General features: G+C 42.2%; 1 protein-coding gene across 5 annotated transcripts in view; it reads right to left on the bottom strand.

Moving 5' to 3' along the window:
• Positions 1–731: 731 nt before the first annotated feature.
• Apbb1ip (amyloid beta precursor protein binding family B member 1 interacting protein) overlaps positions 732–15,029 on the bottom strand; it is a 93,216-nt gene continuing 78,918 nt past the window's right edge. For 4 of the 5 annotated variants that reach the window (XM_087590864.1, XM_087590867.1, XM_087590865.1 and 1 more), the window contains 5 exons: positions 11,531–11,641; positions 6,912–7,010; positions 6,183–6,291; positions 4,993–5,096; positions 892–1,749 (listed from right to left, as the gene is read on the bottom strand). In XM_087590864.1, the coding sequence (XP_087446990.1) occupies positions 1,225–1,749; positions 4,993–5,096; positions 6,183–6,291; positions 6,912–7,010; positions 11,531–11,641 (948 nt within the window). In that variant the 3' untranslated portion in view covers positions 892–1,224. Of the gene's footprint in view, positions 1,750–4,992; positions 5,097–6,182; positions 6,292–6,911; positions 7,011–11,530; positions 11,642–15,029 lie in introns of all 5 variants that reach the window. The other variant, NM_001100577.1, reaches the window with a different exon arrangement.

Raw genomic sequence — 15,029 nt, 5'->3', positions numbered from 1 at the left:
TCAGCCAACCAACCAACCAGCCAACCAAACAACCAGCCAACCAACCAAACAACCAACCAGCCAGCCAACCAACCAACCAGCCAACCAACCAACCAGCCAACCAACCAAACAACCAGCCAACCAACCAACCAACCAGCCAACCAAACAACCAACCAGCCAACCAACCAAACAACCAACCAACCAGCCAATCAACAAAACAGCCAACCAGCCAACCAACCAACCAGCCAACCAGCCAACCAACCAACCAACCAGCCAACCAGCCAACCAGCCAACCAACCAACCAACCAACCAACCAACCAACCAACCAGTCAGTCAACCAACCAACCAACCAGCCAACCAGCCAACCAACCAACCAGCCAACCAACCAACCAACCAACCAACCAGTCAGTCAACCAACCAACCAACCAACCAACCAGCCAACCAACCAACCAACCAACCAACCAACCAACCAACCAACCAGCCAACCAACCAGCCAACCAACCAACCAACCAACCAACCAGCCAACCAGCCAACCAACCAGCCAACCAACCAACCAACCAACCAGCCAACCAGCCAACCAACCAGCCAACCAACCAACCAACCAACCAACCAGCCAGTCAACCAACCAACCAACCAACCAACCAACCAACCAACCAACCAGCCAACCCACCCACCCACCCACACATAAAAGCAGTATTAGGGCTAGAGATAGATCAACCAAGGAGTATAAAAAAAAATGGAACATCTGCTTTCTTTCTTTTTCCTTTTCCCTGTTTTGCTATATCTGTAGGTTACAGACACCAAGAAGGAAATAGAACAAGACTTAAGGAGGCATAGGAATTTGAAACTTTTTGAGAGTCAAATATAAAGTAGTGTTGACACCATACAAAATTTAAACACTATTTCTATAAATACTATTTTCAGACAAACTTTAATTTTAAAAATTTGTGCCTTCTGAGCACACAGAAACATATCCAGAATATCATTTCAGTTAGCTTGTACTGCAAGATAAAAGTCCATTCAGGTGAAAACATACAGAATGTGCATGTTTGTGTGCTTGGATGTATACAGTTAGAAACTCCAAATACAGCTAGTCTAATGGCTATGAACACAGTATGCACAACAGTGAAGAGTTTTTACATTATTTCTAGTGGCAAAACATTTTACTAAAATGAACAAGATGCATGACAGCAGAGTACCAAAATATGAATCTAGCTAGAGAGCGTCCCAGATGCTGACATGTCTCTAGGGTACATTGCCTCTTTTCTTTTGCAATGCTTTCATGAGGTCTGACATAAAATCTTGCTCCGTGTTCCTTGGGGCACCAGGGAGTCCTTGGTTCTCTTGCCTCTTGGGGGGCACTGGGAGCTTTTTGGCGGGCAATGGAGATGACTTGGTCATCTCCTGGGAGAGACAGGGTGGGGGTGGCGGCGGGGGTGGCAATGCAGAGTCTTCAACAGTTGCAGGTGGTGGGGGCGGTGGCACGAAATCCGGTGGCTCATCGAGGTAGGCCAGGGGTGGGGGTGGTGGGAGTAGCATGCTGTTGTCGTCCTCCTGGGGCGGTGGGGGCGGTGGTGGTGGCAGGAAGTTCTCGGGCTGGGCGGTGAAGGTGCAGCTGCCAGGGCCCTTGGCTTTGGGTGGCAAGGCAGGGCTGCCACAGGTGTCCGAAGATCGTCTTACTGGAGGGGGTGGTGGAAGCAGGCTGCTCTTAGGGCGGTGGTTCTCCCTGCTTGCTCCTGGGGAGTGGTTAGCCAAGCCTTGCTTTTCATCCTTCAACAAAGTGACAAAGAGTTCTTACAGTTCTTGACAATACATCCGTCATGTGGCGTTCATTGTTACTGATGGGATTGCCCCATTCCCTCCTATCTGGGTCTAAGGGTGCTCATGAGCTGACCTTTCTCCAGGCACAGGAATGATTCCAAATGACGGTCACATCGTTAGATGTGAGCACTAAGACAGCACTTTCTGTAACTGGGCATTTAAACCACATTTACTCTAGTAAGTGTTTACTGTCTTTAGGTCAAGCACTGACCTTCCCTAGCAAGTCTTACACAGAAGTTAAATATTTCTCTAAAGTATTAACAACTCCTCACTCAGCTCAAACTGGAAGCCTGTTGATTCTCCAAGACTCCCTACTCCTGACCTAAGGCAAGCTATCAGTGTCCTGGGCATATCCAGGAACACAATTTTAGGTGTGTGTGGTGTGTGTCTATGTGTGTGTGTGTGTGCGCGCGCGCGCGCGTGTGTGTCTGTGTACTATGCCTCTGTGCCACACCTTTGGAGGCATAGAGATAATTAAGGGGCATCTCCAAGAGTTCACCAAAATATTGTAGCTTAACATCTGGCCAAGAACTTGGGTACAGAGCTCACAGACTCTAGGGGTGAATGCACTATTATTTTTGCTAAATGAACACAGTATTAAATTGTCTTCTAAACATATCTCTATATCTTTAGGTTAGTGCAGCTCAGTTCTCACCAGAGAAAAGTCTTTGCGCAGTGGACAGCAGTTACTACAGAGACTCGCACTGGCCCAGGTGCAGAGAACAAGTGGCAGTGGAGTGCGCAGTCATACGTGGGCCATCTATGTCACACACCCTGCCCCCAAGGCTCAGTTCCCTGGAGCATGAAGGGGCAGAAAGACCGTAAGAACCAGAGGTTGGGGAAGAGGAGGGTGGAAGTCCTGGACCTGACAGGCTATGACCCACAGCTGGTCAACATTCCAGCACAGCTGGGAAAGGCAATGAGCTCTCACCCCTAGCTGAGGATCTACTGACAGCCCATGACTACCGGGGAGGGAGAGTAAGTTTTCCTTAGGGAGGTGGTCCCTGGCAGGTTGACTGTGACCCAGTGATTGGCCCTACACCCATAAGTAGATAGGCAACATTGGACACATTGGGTAATAAGAAAGCAGAGAACAGGAGTTGGGAGGGAAGAGTGTGTGGGAGTGAGGGGTATTTGAGAGGAGCTGGAATTGGGGGATGGGGGGATAAATGCACTTGAGATAAATTGTGAATGCTCAGAGAATATTATGCTAAAAAATCCCCTCTTTGCTTATATATCCCGCTTGGTTGGGATGAAGGATGTGCAAGTGAAGAAACTAAGAGAAACAGTCCTGTCTGGGTGACAGGTAACTGTTTTACAAATCCAGCAACAAAGGATCTCTTCCTGGGGCAGAGCATGTTTAATCTTTCCCTTGATTGTGGATGAAATTTCTATGCAGTATTGTTCTCCGAACGAAGGTTCAGGTTCCCAGACTGTGTATTTCAAAGGAGGAGTTAATCATAAGCTTTGCCCTTGTACCTTAGACGGTTTCAGAAGGGAGTGGCAGGAAGCAGGACACCTGGTGAAAAACCGCACGTGTGTGCGTGCCTCTGTGTGTGTGTGTGTGTGTGTGTGTGTGTGTGTGTGCGAGCTTCTGTGTTATGAAAGTCAGGTATACACTGAACATGATCTGCTTCGTGTTCTAGTGAGATAAGCCCTAGAGTCAGAACAGTTGACCTGGCTTAAGTCTCTGTAGACTCTAAAATCTACAGCATTCTATAGAGGACTTCACAGCAGCGATAGCAATGGTGTATTTTAGTAACAGTGTATTTATATAAATACAGTGTTCCTAGCAATTTCAGGCAGCTGAATTGAATGACTATGTTCGGGTAAAAACCATTATCATTTTAATTTATAATTTATCAGCTTGTTTTATTTTTTTCTTTGCTTAACAGCCTGAACTACTGAATATTAAATTTAGATTTTTTTCTAACAATGTACTTTTCAATGAGTTTCAATTTTGTTTCATTTATTTACTTAGCATGCAAAGCTAATAAAACTTGTGATATATTTCTTAAACTTTTTGGATCAGGCAGCTTGGGTATTGGCAGTCACAAAAAATTATTTCTATCCTGGGGTTCTTTTAATCTTTTGGCTTTAAAAAATATTTCCTTTGGACTAATGTTACAGAAATAATAAAAATATAACAGAAAGAACACGGCATGGTGAGACTCTCAGGCTTGGATAGATTAGAGAAACAGCTTTTAAAAGTCTGAAATGGCTTTTAAAAACAACAAAGATTTCAGTAAACACCAATATGCACTTTTACCGCTGAAGGGGTGGATGAAGAAAATTATTGAAGCTGTGCACATGGACGTTATACGTGGGTGATAGGATAGGACCACGATTAGTCCAAGATGTTCTGAACCACAAGAAACAGTGGAAATTAAAGAGAGGGCTGAATTGGATTAATAACTAAATTACAATCAACTACAGGTTTTATGTGAATTTAAATGAATCTTCATTAGTCTCTTTTATAGAAAAAGTTATGGAGGATATTATATTATATTACAGTCTTCCTCCCTCTCTCTCTCCCCTCCCTCCCTCCTTCCCTCCCTCCCTCCCTTCTTCCCTCCTTCCCTCCCTTCTTCCCCCCCTCCCTTCCTTCCTGTCTTTGCTGTCCATGGAGCCCAGGGCCTCATACCCTCATGAATACCAGGCACATGCTGTTTAACTAATCTTCACCCTTGGCTCTTGGTTATTTTCTTAAATGTGCTTTCTTTTCTATCACCCTGAGCATGCATTTAAGTCACTAACTGGAAAATATTGAATGCACATTTTATAAGTGGACCCCTTTTAGGAGTCTCTGATCTGTTTTGGGAATCACTTGGCACTTCATATAGGGCGTCTGACTAATTCATCAATTGCTCTAATTCATTAGAACAGAACAAAACTGAAAGTCTCAAGGGCTGACTAAGAGAACATGATGAAAAGCCTTCTGTCATAATAAACGCAGCTAACAAACACTTAGGATATCACAAAGCAGTCATCGACGGCTGATTTTAACTTTCACCTCTGGCCTAGGAAGCTTTTTGTTAAAATATGAAGCCATTTCCTAAATGAAGTTATAGTAGTGGTTTCCTAGTTGTTGGAATTGGGTTTTTAAAAGAGAAGGTACCAGGACCTGCTCACATCCAGAGGGTAGGCTTTTAGGTGCTAGCTTGACAAGCTTTGAGTGGATCTGTGATTTACCTTAGTTGTTTCAGTTTGTGTCAGGGTCTCTCGGAGAGGAGGACCAGGGGAAGGCGCGGCCTGGGGCATTGGACCATTGGGCTGGCTGGTGCCTGTTTTAAGTCCTGAGGGAGCCAAAGAGAGCGGAGAATGAGAAGACAATTTTAGGGTTCTCAAAGGAGAATCTGAGAATACGAAGCATTGCTAAAGGAAACACAAGTCACAAAGCCGCATGAAAAATCTGTGTCTCTGTGGTTAAGAAAGGGCTTTGCAGAGGGATCAAGGACACCACGAAGAATCCACAGGGTCAACTAACCTGGGCCCATGGGGCTCAGGAAGACTGAAACCACCAACCAGAGAGCATCCCTGAGACAGACCTAGGCCCACTGACCAAAAGCCTTGGAAAATAAGTGGCTTTCATCAAACACGTGCAATTTTTTCTTTGTTGTTTGTACTGAACAGTACAGTCTAACAGCCATGTACTTGTTGGAGCACTTAAGGGCTTCCTAGAATTGGTTACAGATACTAAAGGACAGCTCTCTGTGTAGAGCAGAAAGCATTAGGCAGGCACCCAATCTTAGTGGGTGCTCTTCTTAAAAATACAAACAAGTCAAGGTTGTATTACCTTAGGATGCCATGCCTGGTACTGGGCAAGAGACTCTACCCATCACCCCACTGTGGGAAAACAGCAGGGCATGACCCCATATATTCTCTGAGTGTCCTGCTAGATAGGCACTAAGGTGCCTTGCGTTATACAATATTTGTATTTTTGATGAGACACATCTCCTTGTAGCCCACCCTAAAGTCATGACTAGCACTTTATTTACGGGTTTATTGTAAACCTCAGCACACCACCATCACATGGGATGGTTTGGTGGAGAAGGAGCACCCTAATATCTACCAGGCAAGGCTTTATAGAAGGCTTCAAGTTTGGGGTGAGTGTGCAAGCGTCTAATTGGAAAGTCACTGTGGACTTTAACATAACTGGCTGGTGCTTCGAGTCAGATCATGAACTTAATTTCTGCTCCCCTCTGCATTGGTGGTTATCAGGCAGGGGGCGGGCTTGTAACCTGGGGGTGCAGGTTTGTTGTGGGAATAACCTGGAGATGCTGGTCTTGTTGGGGGTGTAACCTAGAGACTGGGTTTTGTGGGTTAAAACCTAGGCTCGGGTTTTGTGGGTGTGTGAATGTGAATGTCTTCTCTGCTTTTACCTGCAGCAGGCTGAGCTGGTGTAGTGGCAGTCCCCAGGTTCGTCCACCGAGAGGCGAGTCCAGCTCTAGCCACAGCCCGCTGATAGTTATCATAGAGAGTTTTCCCGTACTAAGGAGGGAACACAGGGGAAAGAAAGGAATCCATTTATTTTAAGTTTTGCACTCAAGTCAAGAGCCACATTGAAAGAGAAAAAGGTGCCATTATTCTCCATGTATTTGGGGGGTTTATTTCATCGGTTGCTCTTTCAAATGTTAAAAAGTTCTCTAGATTTTCAAAATTAGTGAATTCTCCCACCTACACACCAGAGGTCAGGGCTAGCCACCAAATTCCAATCACAAGATTCTGACCATGTAACCGTTTAATCGAATTAATTTGCTTCTTTCCCTTCCTATGGTAGGATCAAACTCAGGACCCCACACCTGCTAGGAAAGCGCTCCACCACTAAGGCACACACACCTTTGGCCCAGTCTTGAGTTTCTTAATTGCATACTGTGTTTGCAATTCTCCCCGTGAGTCTGAACAGTTTGTTTGAAAGTCAACTCTGACTCTCACATCACTGGACAGGTGTGTGCTTGTGTAGTAATAAGTTTATGACTCCACTTACTGAGGGGGAGAAAGGAACCAAGAACAAACAGATAACATCTGTACCCAGGAATGGTGAGATGCTGGCCCTAGTAAACAGGCTTGTTGGCTGACCTAAGGACACAGGAAGCTGAGTGCACACTCACCTTGGCGATCCTTATTCCCATAACCCACTGGCTGAGAGTTCTTGCGTCATCACAGCAAAGGTACTTGATGTACTGAGATTCCTTCTGAATTTGAGGATGCTACAAAGAAGCAGTTTTGAAGGCAATTAATAGATGCAATTTATTAAGTGGAAAAAAAACTTAAAGTGAAACGTTAACAATGTGTATGATTTCCTGAGATGGTGGTAAATATACCTGGTAGCAGGTTTAGGATCAGGAAGAGGCAGAGATGTCGTTCTGAAGCCCAGGCTGGCTTTGAACTCATGATCCTTCCACCTCAGTGTTCTTGGTAGCCAAGAATATAGATTAGCATACCCAGTTTTTTTTTTTAAGAACTGTTTTAAGAACTGTTAAACTGTCAGCACCACAGCACAAGCCTGCAACTTGGGCTACCAAAAAGACTGAGAAAAGAGGATCACCAGGTTGAGATCTACTTGAGAATCTTAAAGCGACCCTGTCTCAAAAGTAAAAGGTACTAAAAGGGCTGAGGGTGTAGTTCAGTGGCCACACTTGCCTTGCATCTGTGAGGCTCTGGGTTCATCCCCTAGCAGTATTAAGAAAAAGGCCAAACTTTGAACAGATTTATGAAGCCTGTTATATGCTCTAACCACAAGCACTTCTAATATGCCAGTAATAATTGTATCTCCCCCTTTTAAATGCTGAAGCCCTTTATATCTGTTAGGTTTCTGTCCCTCATTGGAAATCAGGTTGCTTCTCTATTATACAAAGGGGATTACCTAATATGCATTTTATGTTACAAAGCCAGTGCTAATAAAATTAGAGTTTTATTTATGCCAAAATTTAGTCCAGGTGTCATTTCTTTCACCAAGAATACAGAGTTTTGCAACGATCTCTCTTTCCTAATGATGGTTTCACATCCACACGGGCACATACTCTGCAGGGGAGGGTGTCATTCGAATCTTCTATCTGTCGGTAAGTGGTCATAAACAATGTTGTACAGGGGTTATGTAGGCCCCCAGGAGTTCTCAAGAGAACAGTGATGTGGCAGACAGAAAGGAGAGATTGCAACTCCGTTTCTCGTTTCTCGAGTCTCCTGTGCTTGTAGCTTTTGTTTCTGTTTGGCTCTGACATACTGAGCTCTCTATCGATGGGAACTTTGCCTGTCTTTTTTTTTTGGAAGACTGGGGGTGCATAACGTGCCTGTCGTATAATAGAACTGCAGTCTGGGTGTCAAAATAATTGTTTAAATAAAGAAATAAGCAAGGCATTTACTCTTGCATCAGAAATGTCGAAGCTATTGGGCCAGAGGCTGGTAACCAAACCTAAGATCTGAAATATGTGTGATGTCAATTTTCATGGGTCATTGTAACTTCCATTACATTTTATTGTATATAAAAAGTAGCAACTAAAATGTGTGTGTGTGCGTGCGTGTGTGTGTGTGTGTGTGTGTTTCTGTAGAGCAGCTTGCTAGTCTTGCTAGCATGAGCATAAATTAGTGCTACTACACAACCAGGAGATCTGGGACCATCTACTTCAGGGTTCCACAGGCAGAAAATGAGTGAAGCTGCGATCCCTCTCTATGGCGCTGCATAGGCCTTTCCGCTTGCATTCGGCAAACTCACTGACCTTCAGGAAAGTAGGTTATCATCAAAGGTGATCTGAGCATTTGAACTGTGCCTTTAATATGCTGGGATACGAAGAAAAGCATGTGGACTGGTTTCTCTGCAAGCTTTGTGCCTGACTTGCCCCCACTCCCACCCTCTACAAGATACACAGACTACAAGGACTTTAGTCCAAAAATTTTTGGACTAAAAATTTTTATTCCAAAATTTATTATTTCTGCTTTTAAAAATGATAAAAATTTATGTTTGGAGAGCTCCCTGTATGTTTCTTGACCCACTAGAATTTCTGAGTTTATACTGAGCCACTAAGACAAGCACCATATTTTTAAGATGTTACAGGAATAAAACATCAGAAAATGTAAAGAATTCCTGTGTGTGGTCTTTCCTAGCACCTGAGAAAAGCTGACTCTTTTAATTGGATTGCTTCCTTTACTGGCTCCAAATTTGCATCAACTTGGCCTGGAAGTCAGTTTGTATGATTATCCCTATCAGATTCCTCTTCCCTGACAATTCCAACCAGTACTCAGACTGTTGCTGTAGTTCTCCAGTTGGACCAGGAGATGGCGGCATACACTTTTGGATGGCTGCAGCACACTGTGTTCTAGTGTTGAAAGCTTCCTCAGAAATTCTCAGTGATCAGTAATGCAATCAGTAATTGCTCCAATAATCACGTTCTAAAGAGGACCTTGATGTCGGGAACATCAATCAAATCAAGTAGAGTGGTCCAATAGCAAAAAGGATTTGTTGCATTAATTAACCTAAAGGTCAGATTGTTAAAATGTGAATCAGGCACTTGGTGGCTAGCATGCGACATTCTGTGGATGCCTGTGCCATTCTCAACAAAGAAATCTGCAAAACCAAATCGAAGAGCTTGTCATTCAGTATCAGAACCACAGATGCCTGAGTTACAACAGAATTTGTGTTGTGACTAACATGCGATCAGGACATTGGTCAGCAATTAACACTTAAATTCTTCTTAAGAAAGCACAGGGCGAGTGAGAGGGATGGCTGAACAATGAATAGGCCTTGCTGCACAGTGAAGACCACCAGTGTTTGGATCCCAGCACCCCCATAACAAGCTGGGCATTCCTGCTCCAAGTAGGGTGGAGATGGGGGATAGCTGGGGTTTACTGGCTTCCAGGCTAACTGAGACTTGAGGTTCAGGTTTAGAAACAGACCCTGTCTCAGTGCAATAGGCATAGAGTCTTAGAAGAAGGTGTCAGATGCCCTCTTCTGACATCTGTCTGATGTTTTTGCCGTATCAGATCAGAACATGAGCAATGGGTATGGATGCACAAAATCCAGAAGAAGGCAGGGTGCTGTCTTTGGCTATCCTCCTCTGACCTCAGGAGGGAGGGACCTCAAGACCTTTACCCTTATGGGTCTTGTTCTGGAGTGTTTTCCCTTCGGTTACAATTCCCTTCTCACTTCATTTATGTCTTTTGCCAAATGTCACCCTCCCACCCCCACCCCTGTCCGAGGGGATCCTGGCCTGGCTCTGTTTTGATTCTCAGCTGTATTTGTCACCTGTCGTCCCATCACAAGCTTTTCTTCACTGCCAGTCCCTCACACTGACCATAAACTCCAAAACCAGGGATCAAAGTACATTTGGTTTACTCCTGTTTTCTCGGCACCTGGACTGTGCTCAGAACACAGCTGTCACTCAGTAAGTGCTGAACGGATGAGCACGTGAATGCATTTAGCCAGAACACAGCTGTCACTCAGTAAGTGCTGAACGAATGGATGAGCACGTGAATGCATTTAGCCCTCTCCCTTTGCGGCCACAGTACTGGGCTTCACCTTACGAGCACGGGATCTCTCAACAGCAGCAATGTCAGTCCTGGGGTCCTGGTCATCGGGGTGTGGGTCGTTCTGTGCATTAGTCATATCTAGCGGCTCTGGCTTCTGTTAGATGCCAGTAGGTAGTGCCTGGTTCCTGTGCCAAGTTATGAATATCAGAATGTCTCTAGGCATAACCAAATGTCTCCCAGGAACCGAAAGGCCCTGGGTGAGAACCTTTGGAGAAGTGTCATGCTAACTAGGCTGGTATGGTGTTCATTTACTGTTAAAACTATTGATAAATTACTAGAAGTGGGTACACACTAATGGAAAGACTAGCATGTCTAAATGAAAGCCACATAATATTGAGTCCTTAACAAAGCCAGGAACTCCAGGCGATTATTTGATTACAATAAGCAATGCTAATTGTGGATGAAGACAAATTGTTGAATATTTGACTTGGCTGAATTATTAAAACTAAGAACAAATGCAAACAAACTTACCTTAAGTCCAGTGCTCTGTAGGTCAAAAGACACACTATAGTTCAAGTGTAGTTATAAAAATAACTCACCTGCTGATCTGACTGGTCTGAGAGTCTAACTTTAAGATGTCTAAGCTGCCTCAAATCTCTGCTAACACACATTTCCTCCAGACAGTATGCACCTTTAAACGTCTCACAACCTAAACCTGCCTGTTGATCCAGCACTTGGAAGGTGAAAGGAAATGGATTAGGGGAACCAGGAGAGCTTCAGCTACACAACCAGCTTGAGGCCAGCCTGACATACATGAGACTTTAAAAAAAAAAAAAGGTTTACAACCTGGGTAATTTCTTAAAAGTCTTTTCTGTATTATTTTTCTAGAAAACGTTGGCAAGATCATGATTTCAAAAACACTCACAGTGGAATAAAAATATAAGTGAAGAGTTGAAAACTGGTCTATTTTATTAGTGGAATTTTAAATTAGTTTGATCAAGAGATGAAACCTTTATTTCCAGAATTCATGAATTTAAATAAATTTATGTAAGTTAAATAAATTTAGACAGATTTAAAATTTTAGGATCAGATGAAAGCTTTGGGGGACGTAAGTTGATAGAGATCACAGTACTTTGTTATTTTGGTTTAAAACTCCACATTTTATAATATCATATTAAAATTTATGAAATAACATTTAACATTGGTTCCTAAGTGCAACTAACAATTGAAACGGCTTAGAAGTCTAAGTCAGCAAGTCATGACGTACCTTTAAAACAAAGCAGTGGTCAGTGGGTGCTTTGTATTTCATTTTGCACTGAATCCCATAGTAAATGTTAACATTTTCGAACTGTATGAAACACGCCAGGTCTCGGGATGTCTAAAAGACAGGGAAAAACATAATCTCTCTGAGATGGTTGTTGCTAATTTCCCCAGGTAGTTCTTGATGCTGCAACGGAGGTACTTTTAGTAGGTAGAATACTGAATTTTTAGATAATTTATGCAAACACCTGAACACAGTTTTCTCTAAGTTAAGCCCACTCGAAGATAACAGTCAGTGCTGGTCCTGCAATGGAATGAAAGGTGACATGGTTGGTTGTCCTAGTTTCTGTTGTGGACTCATGGTTGGTTGTCCCAGCATCTGGTGTGAATTCTAGGGGTCAGAACCAGCCGATCATGCACTGTTGCTACTGATGCAATCACAACAGGCTGACCATTGTTGGGAACTTCCCTGTGATTTTTGCTATTTGAAGTCAGTAGCAGAGACTGTGATTGAGCATTAAAAAAATAAAAAGCGAGTCCCCTCAGGATGAAGAAAGAAAGGTAAATGCGATTCTCAGTCAATTAGCACCGGCTCCATGCTCTTTAACGCTTTCTCCTTTGCCTGTTAGAGTTGCCATGGAAACAGAGACCTCTCCTCTGTGAGTAAAATGTGCTGTGAAAATGGCAACCTCTAATCTACATATTTGGTTTCACTTTGACTATACATTTGTTCCACTCCCTGTGTTGTCTTTTCTTGCATGTTTTAGAGCCCCTTCTTAGTTACTGAATAAAGAATACAGGTTAGGAATATTACACATATTATATAGTATACTGTTTATGTATGGCAGGGCATATATGTAGTATGTACTATTTTTAATGTTTTAATTACAAAACATGGTTAAAATCATAACCTACACATTTTCTTTTATCAGCTCCTCCCTCCTCCTATTTTTTATTTTCCCTTAGAGGTACTACAGGTAAAATAGACTGATAGAGTCCTACATGTATTAGAGGATAGGTTTTCACTCATTCTATTTATCTATTAATATCTGTCTATCTATCTATCTATCTATCTATCATCTATCTATCATCTTCTATTTATCTATAGGTTTAGGTATAGATAGACCCTCTTACTCATATATTACACATGCGCACACACATACTTGTATACATATTATACATAAATACACATATATAACTACATGCATATTTATGTATATAATTGTTTTCTCAGTGGGGATGGAACCCAAGCCATTGTGCATGCCAGGGCTGTCCTCTACTCTAGGATCAATATAAAGATTGTAAGAGCCAGAGGTGGCAGATGACTAAACAGTGTTTTCTGGACTCAGCAGGGCAATTGCACATATGATTCACAGAAGTTGTGACCGCATGCACAAGATTGACACATATGCTCAGGTCAGACAAAATCCCAGCGTGGGATGGGAATGGGCATGAGGCTACTGAGGGAGGAGGAGTCAGTTTCCTCTAAGGGTATGACTACTGGTAGGTCAGTCATGCTCCAGAGGATTGCCAGGCACTCAAGAAGATCTGGACAACAGAAATTGGACTCAATGAGTTAAGACAAACAAACAAAAAGACAGAAAGTTGGGTAGGTAGGGAAGGGAGGTAGATATAAGTGGAGAGAAAAGAGAGGGATGTGATCAAATACATTGTATGAAATTCTTGAATAATTAATACATTTAAATCAAGAATGAGATTTCACTCCAAACACTGTTTCCTGACTCGTTCCCAGTCTTTTTGAGGACACAGTTACTGATTTCCCCAGGACACATAAGTGGAAATCTGATACTTGATGTCTGCCCAGAATCCCACTAAGTAGAACTGTTGAATAATTGTACTTGCTGTTGCCATTATAAAAACATTGTGTATGTGAGTAAATACTTCTGTGGATAGGTCACCAAAGGGGTAACTTTCGGAAAGGGTTTCATCTGCTTCCCTTTACATTGCTAATGACTTGTTAAATACTCTCAACGTGACTGTACCATTTTACAGTCCAGCTCTTCATTCCCAAGAATGGGTTTTTTTTACCCTCTCCCTCCAACATTGTCAATATTACTGATTATATCAATCTGTTAACATATTTACTGTTAAGGTGAAACAGTTTCTCTAAGTTAATTTTTATATTTTCCTGGCTATTCTCATTGAATAATCTTTGCCATTTGTCTGTGCACATATTATCTTTTTTTGGTGTTGATTTGTTGAAGTCTTTACATATGATGGATATTTATACTTGATAATATATGTTGCAAATGTCTGGCTATGTAGCTAGTCCTTAAAGTCTTGTTTGGTATTGTCATCCATAAGGAATTCAAAACAACCTTATGTAGTCAAAGCTTTCTCCTTTATGATTTTGAGTTTTATTCTTGATTAACAAATATCTTTTTACCCCAGAATTATGAGAATATCAACTCAAATTTTCTTTTTATAGTAGTTTTCTAAAGACATTTTAATTAATCTAGGATTTGATTTCATTCAGGTGCTGAAGTGAAAAACTCTAAAAATGGGTGTACAATTATTTCAATACTATTTATTGTTTTGAACTCTACATTGTTTTCCTACTTTTATAGAATCCTAGCTCTAAATTCCCAACATTAATTGGCTCTTTGTTGATCTGTTCATTTATAACTGCTTTCCTTTCATTGAAATCTAATGTTTAACCTCTGAGAGATGCAATTTTAGATCGCTATTTTTCACAGTTTTAGGGAGTCTATTTGGAGACAGCATTTCTTTCTGATTAATTTTGCAATCAATCTTTGAATTTAAAGTAAAAAGAACTCAACCAGAATTTTCATAGATTCATAGAACTACTTTTTTGTAAACATTGTGTGTTTTATGTAATACACGTCTTGAATGTTTGTGTTTACTCCATACATTTGTTTATTCCACATGTGTTACTCCCGCTCTGCAAAGAATCTTGAATTATGTTTTATTTGCATTTTGCTTGTATAAAGCAAGATAATTTCTTACTTGGCCAGTTTGTTTGATCACAATCATTTTCCAGGCAAGCATCCTCCATTGTGGAAACAAGCATGCCAGCTGTGAACCGTGTGGGTTTGTGTCTTTTCCCAATGACTGTACTTCTGACTTTCCCTCCTGACCTCCATCTGAATGTTTGTGGCAACAATTGTTCAACCTTAAGGTGAGCTCAGGCTGTTTCACATAGTGACCCGTTTGTTCCAAGCTTACTTATATGTCTTATATCCAACTGCTTAGGACATCTCTGTTGTCAAATAAAACAAACCATTTGCTTGACCATGTTGCGTGTCTAGTGTTGGACTGGAGTAAGTGTAGCAGAGGTAGGAAGTACAAGGTTTAAGATTCACACCAGAGTAAAAAGGCAAAGTTGGACAATATGTGCCTTGCATCAAGAATGACCTCCAATGACCTCCAGTGACACAGAGACTGGGGTGTGTGGGGAGTGTGCTGCCTCACTGGTGACTTCATTTGTTTGGGAATGTAGGATAAGACTTACTAGAGGAAATCTG

This window comes from Rattus norvegicus, chromosome 17, assembly GCF_021556685.1.
Source record: "Rattus norvegicus strain SHRSP/BbbUtx chromosome 17, alternate assembly SHRSP_T2T, whole genome shotgun sequence".
NCBI lineage: Eukaryota > Metazoa > Chordata > Mammalia > Rodentia > Muridae > Rattus > Rattus norvegicus.
This window is presented reverse-complemented; position numbering and strand designations above follow the sequence as displayed.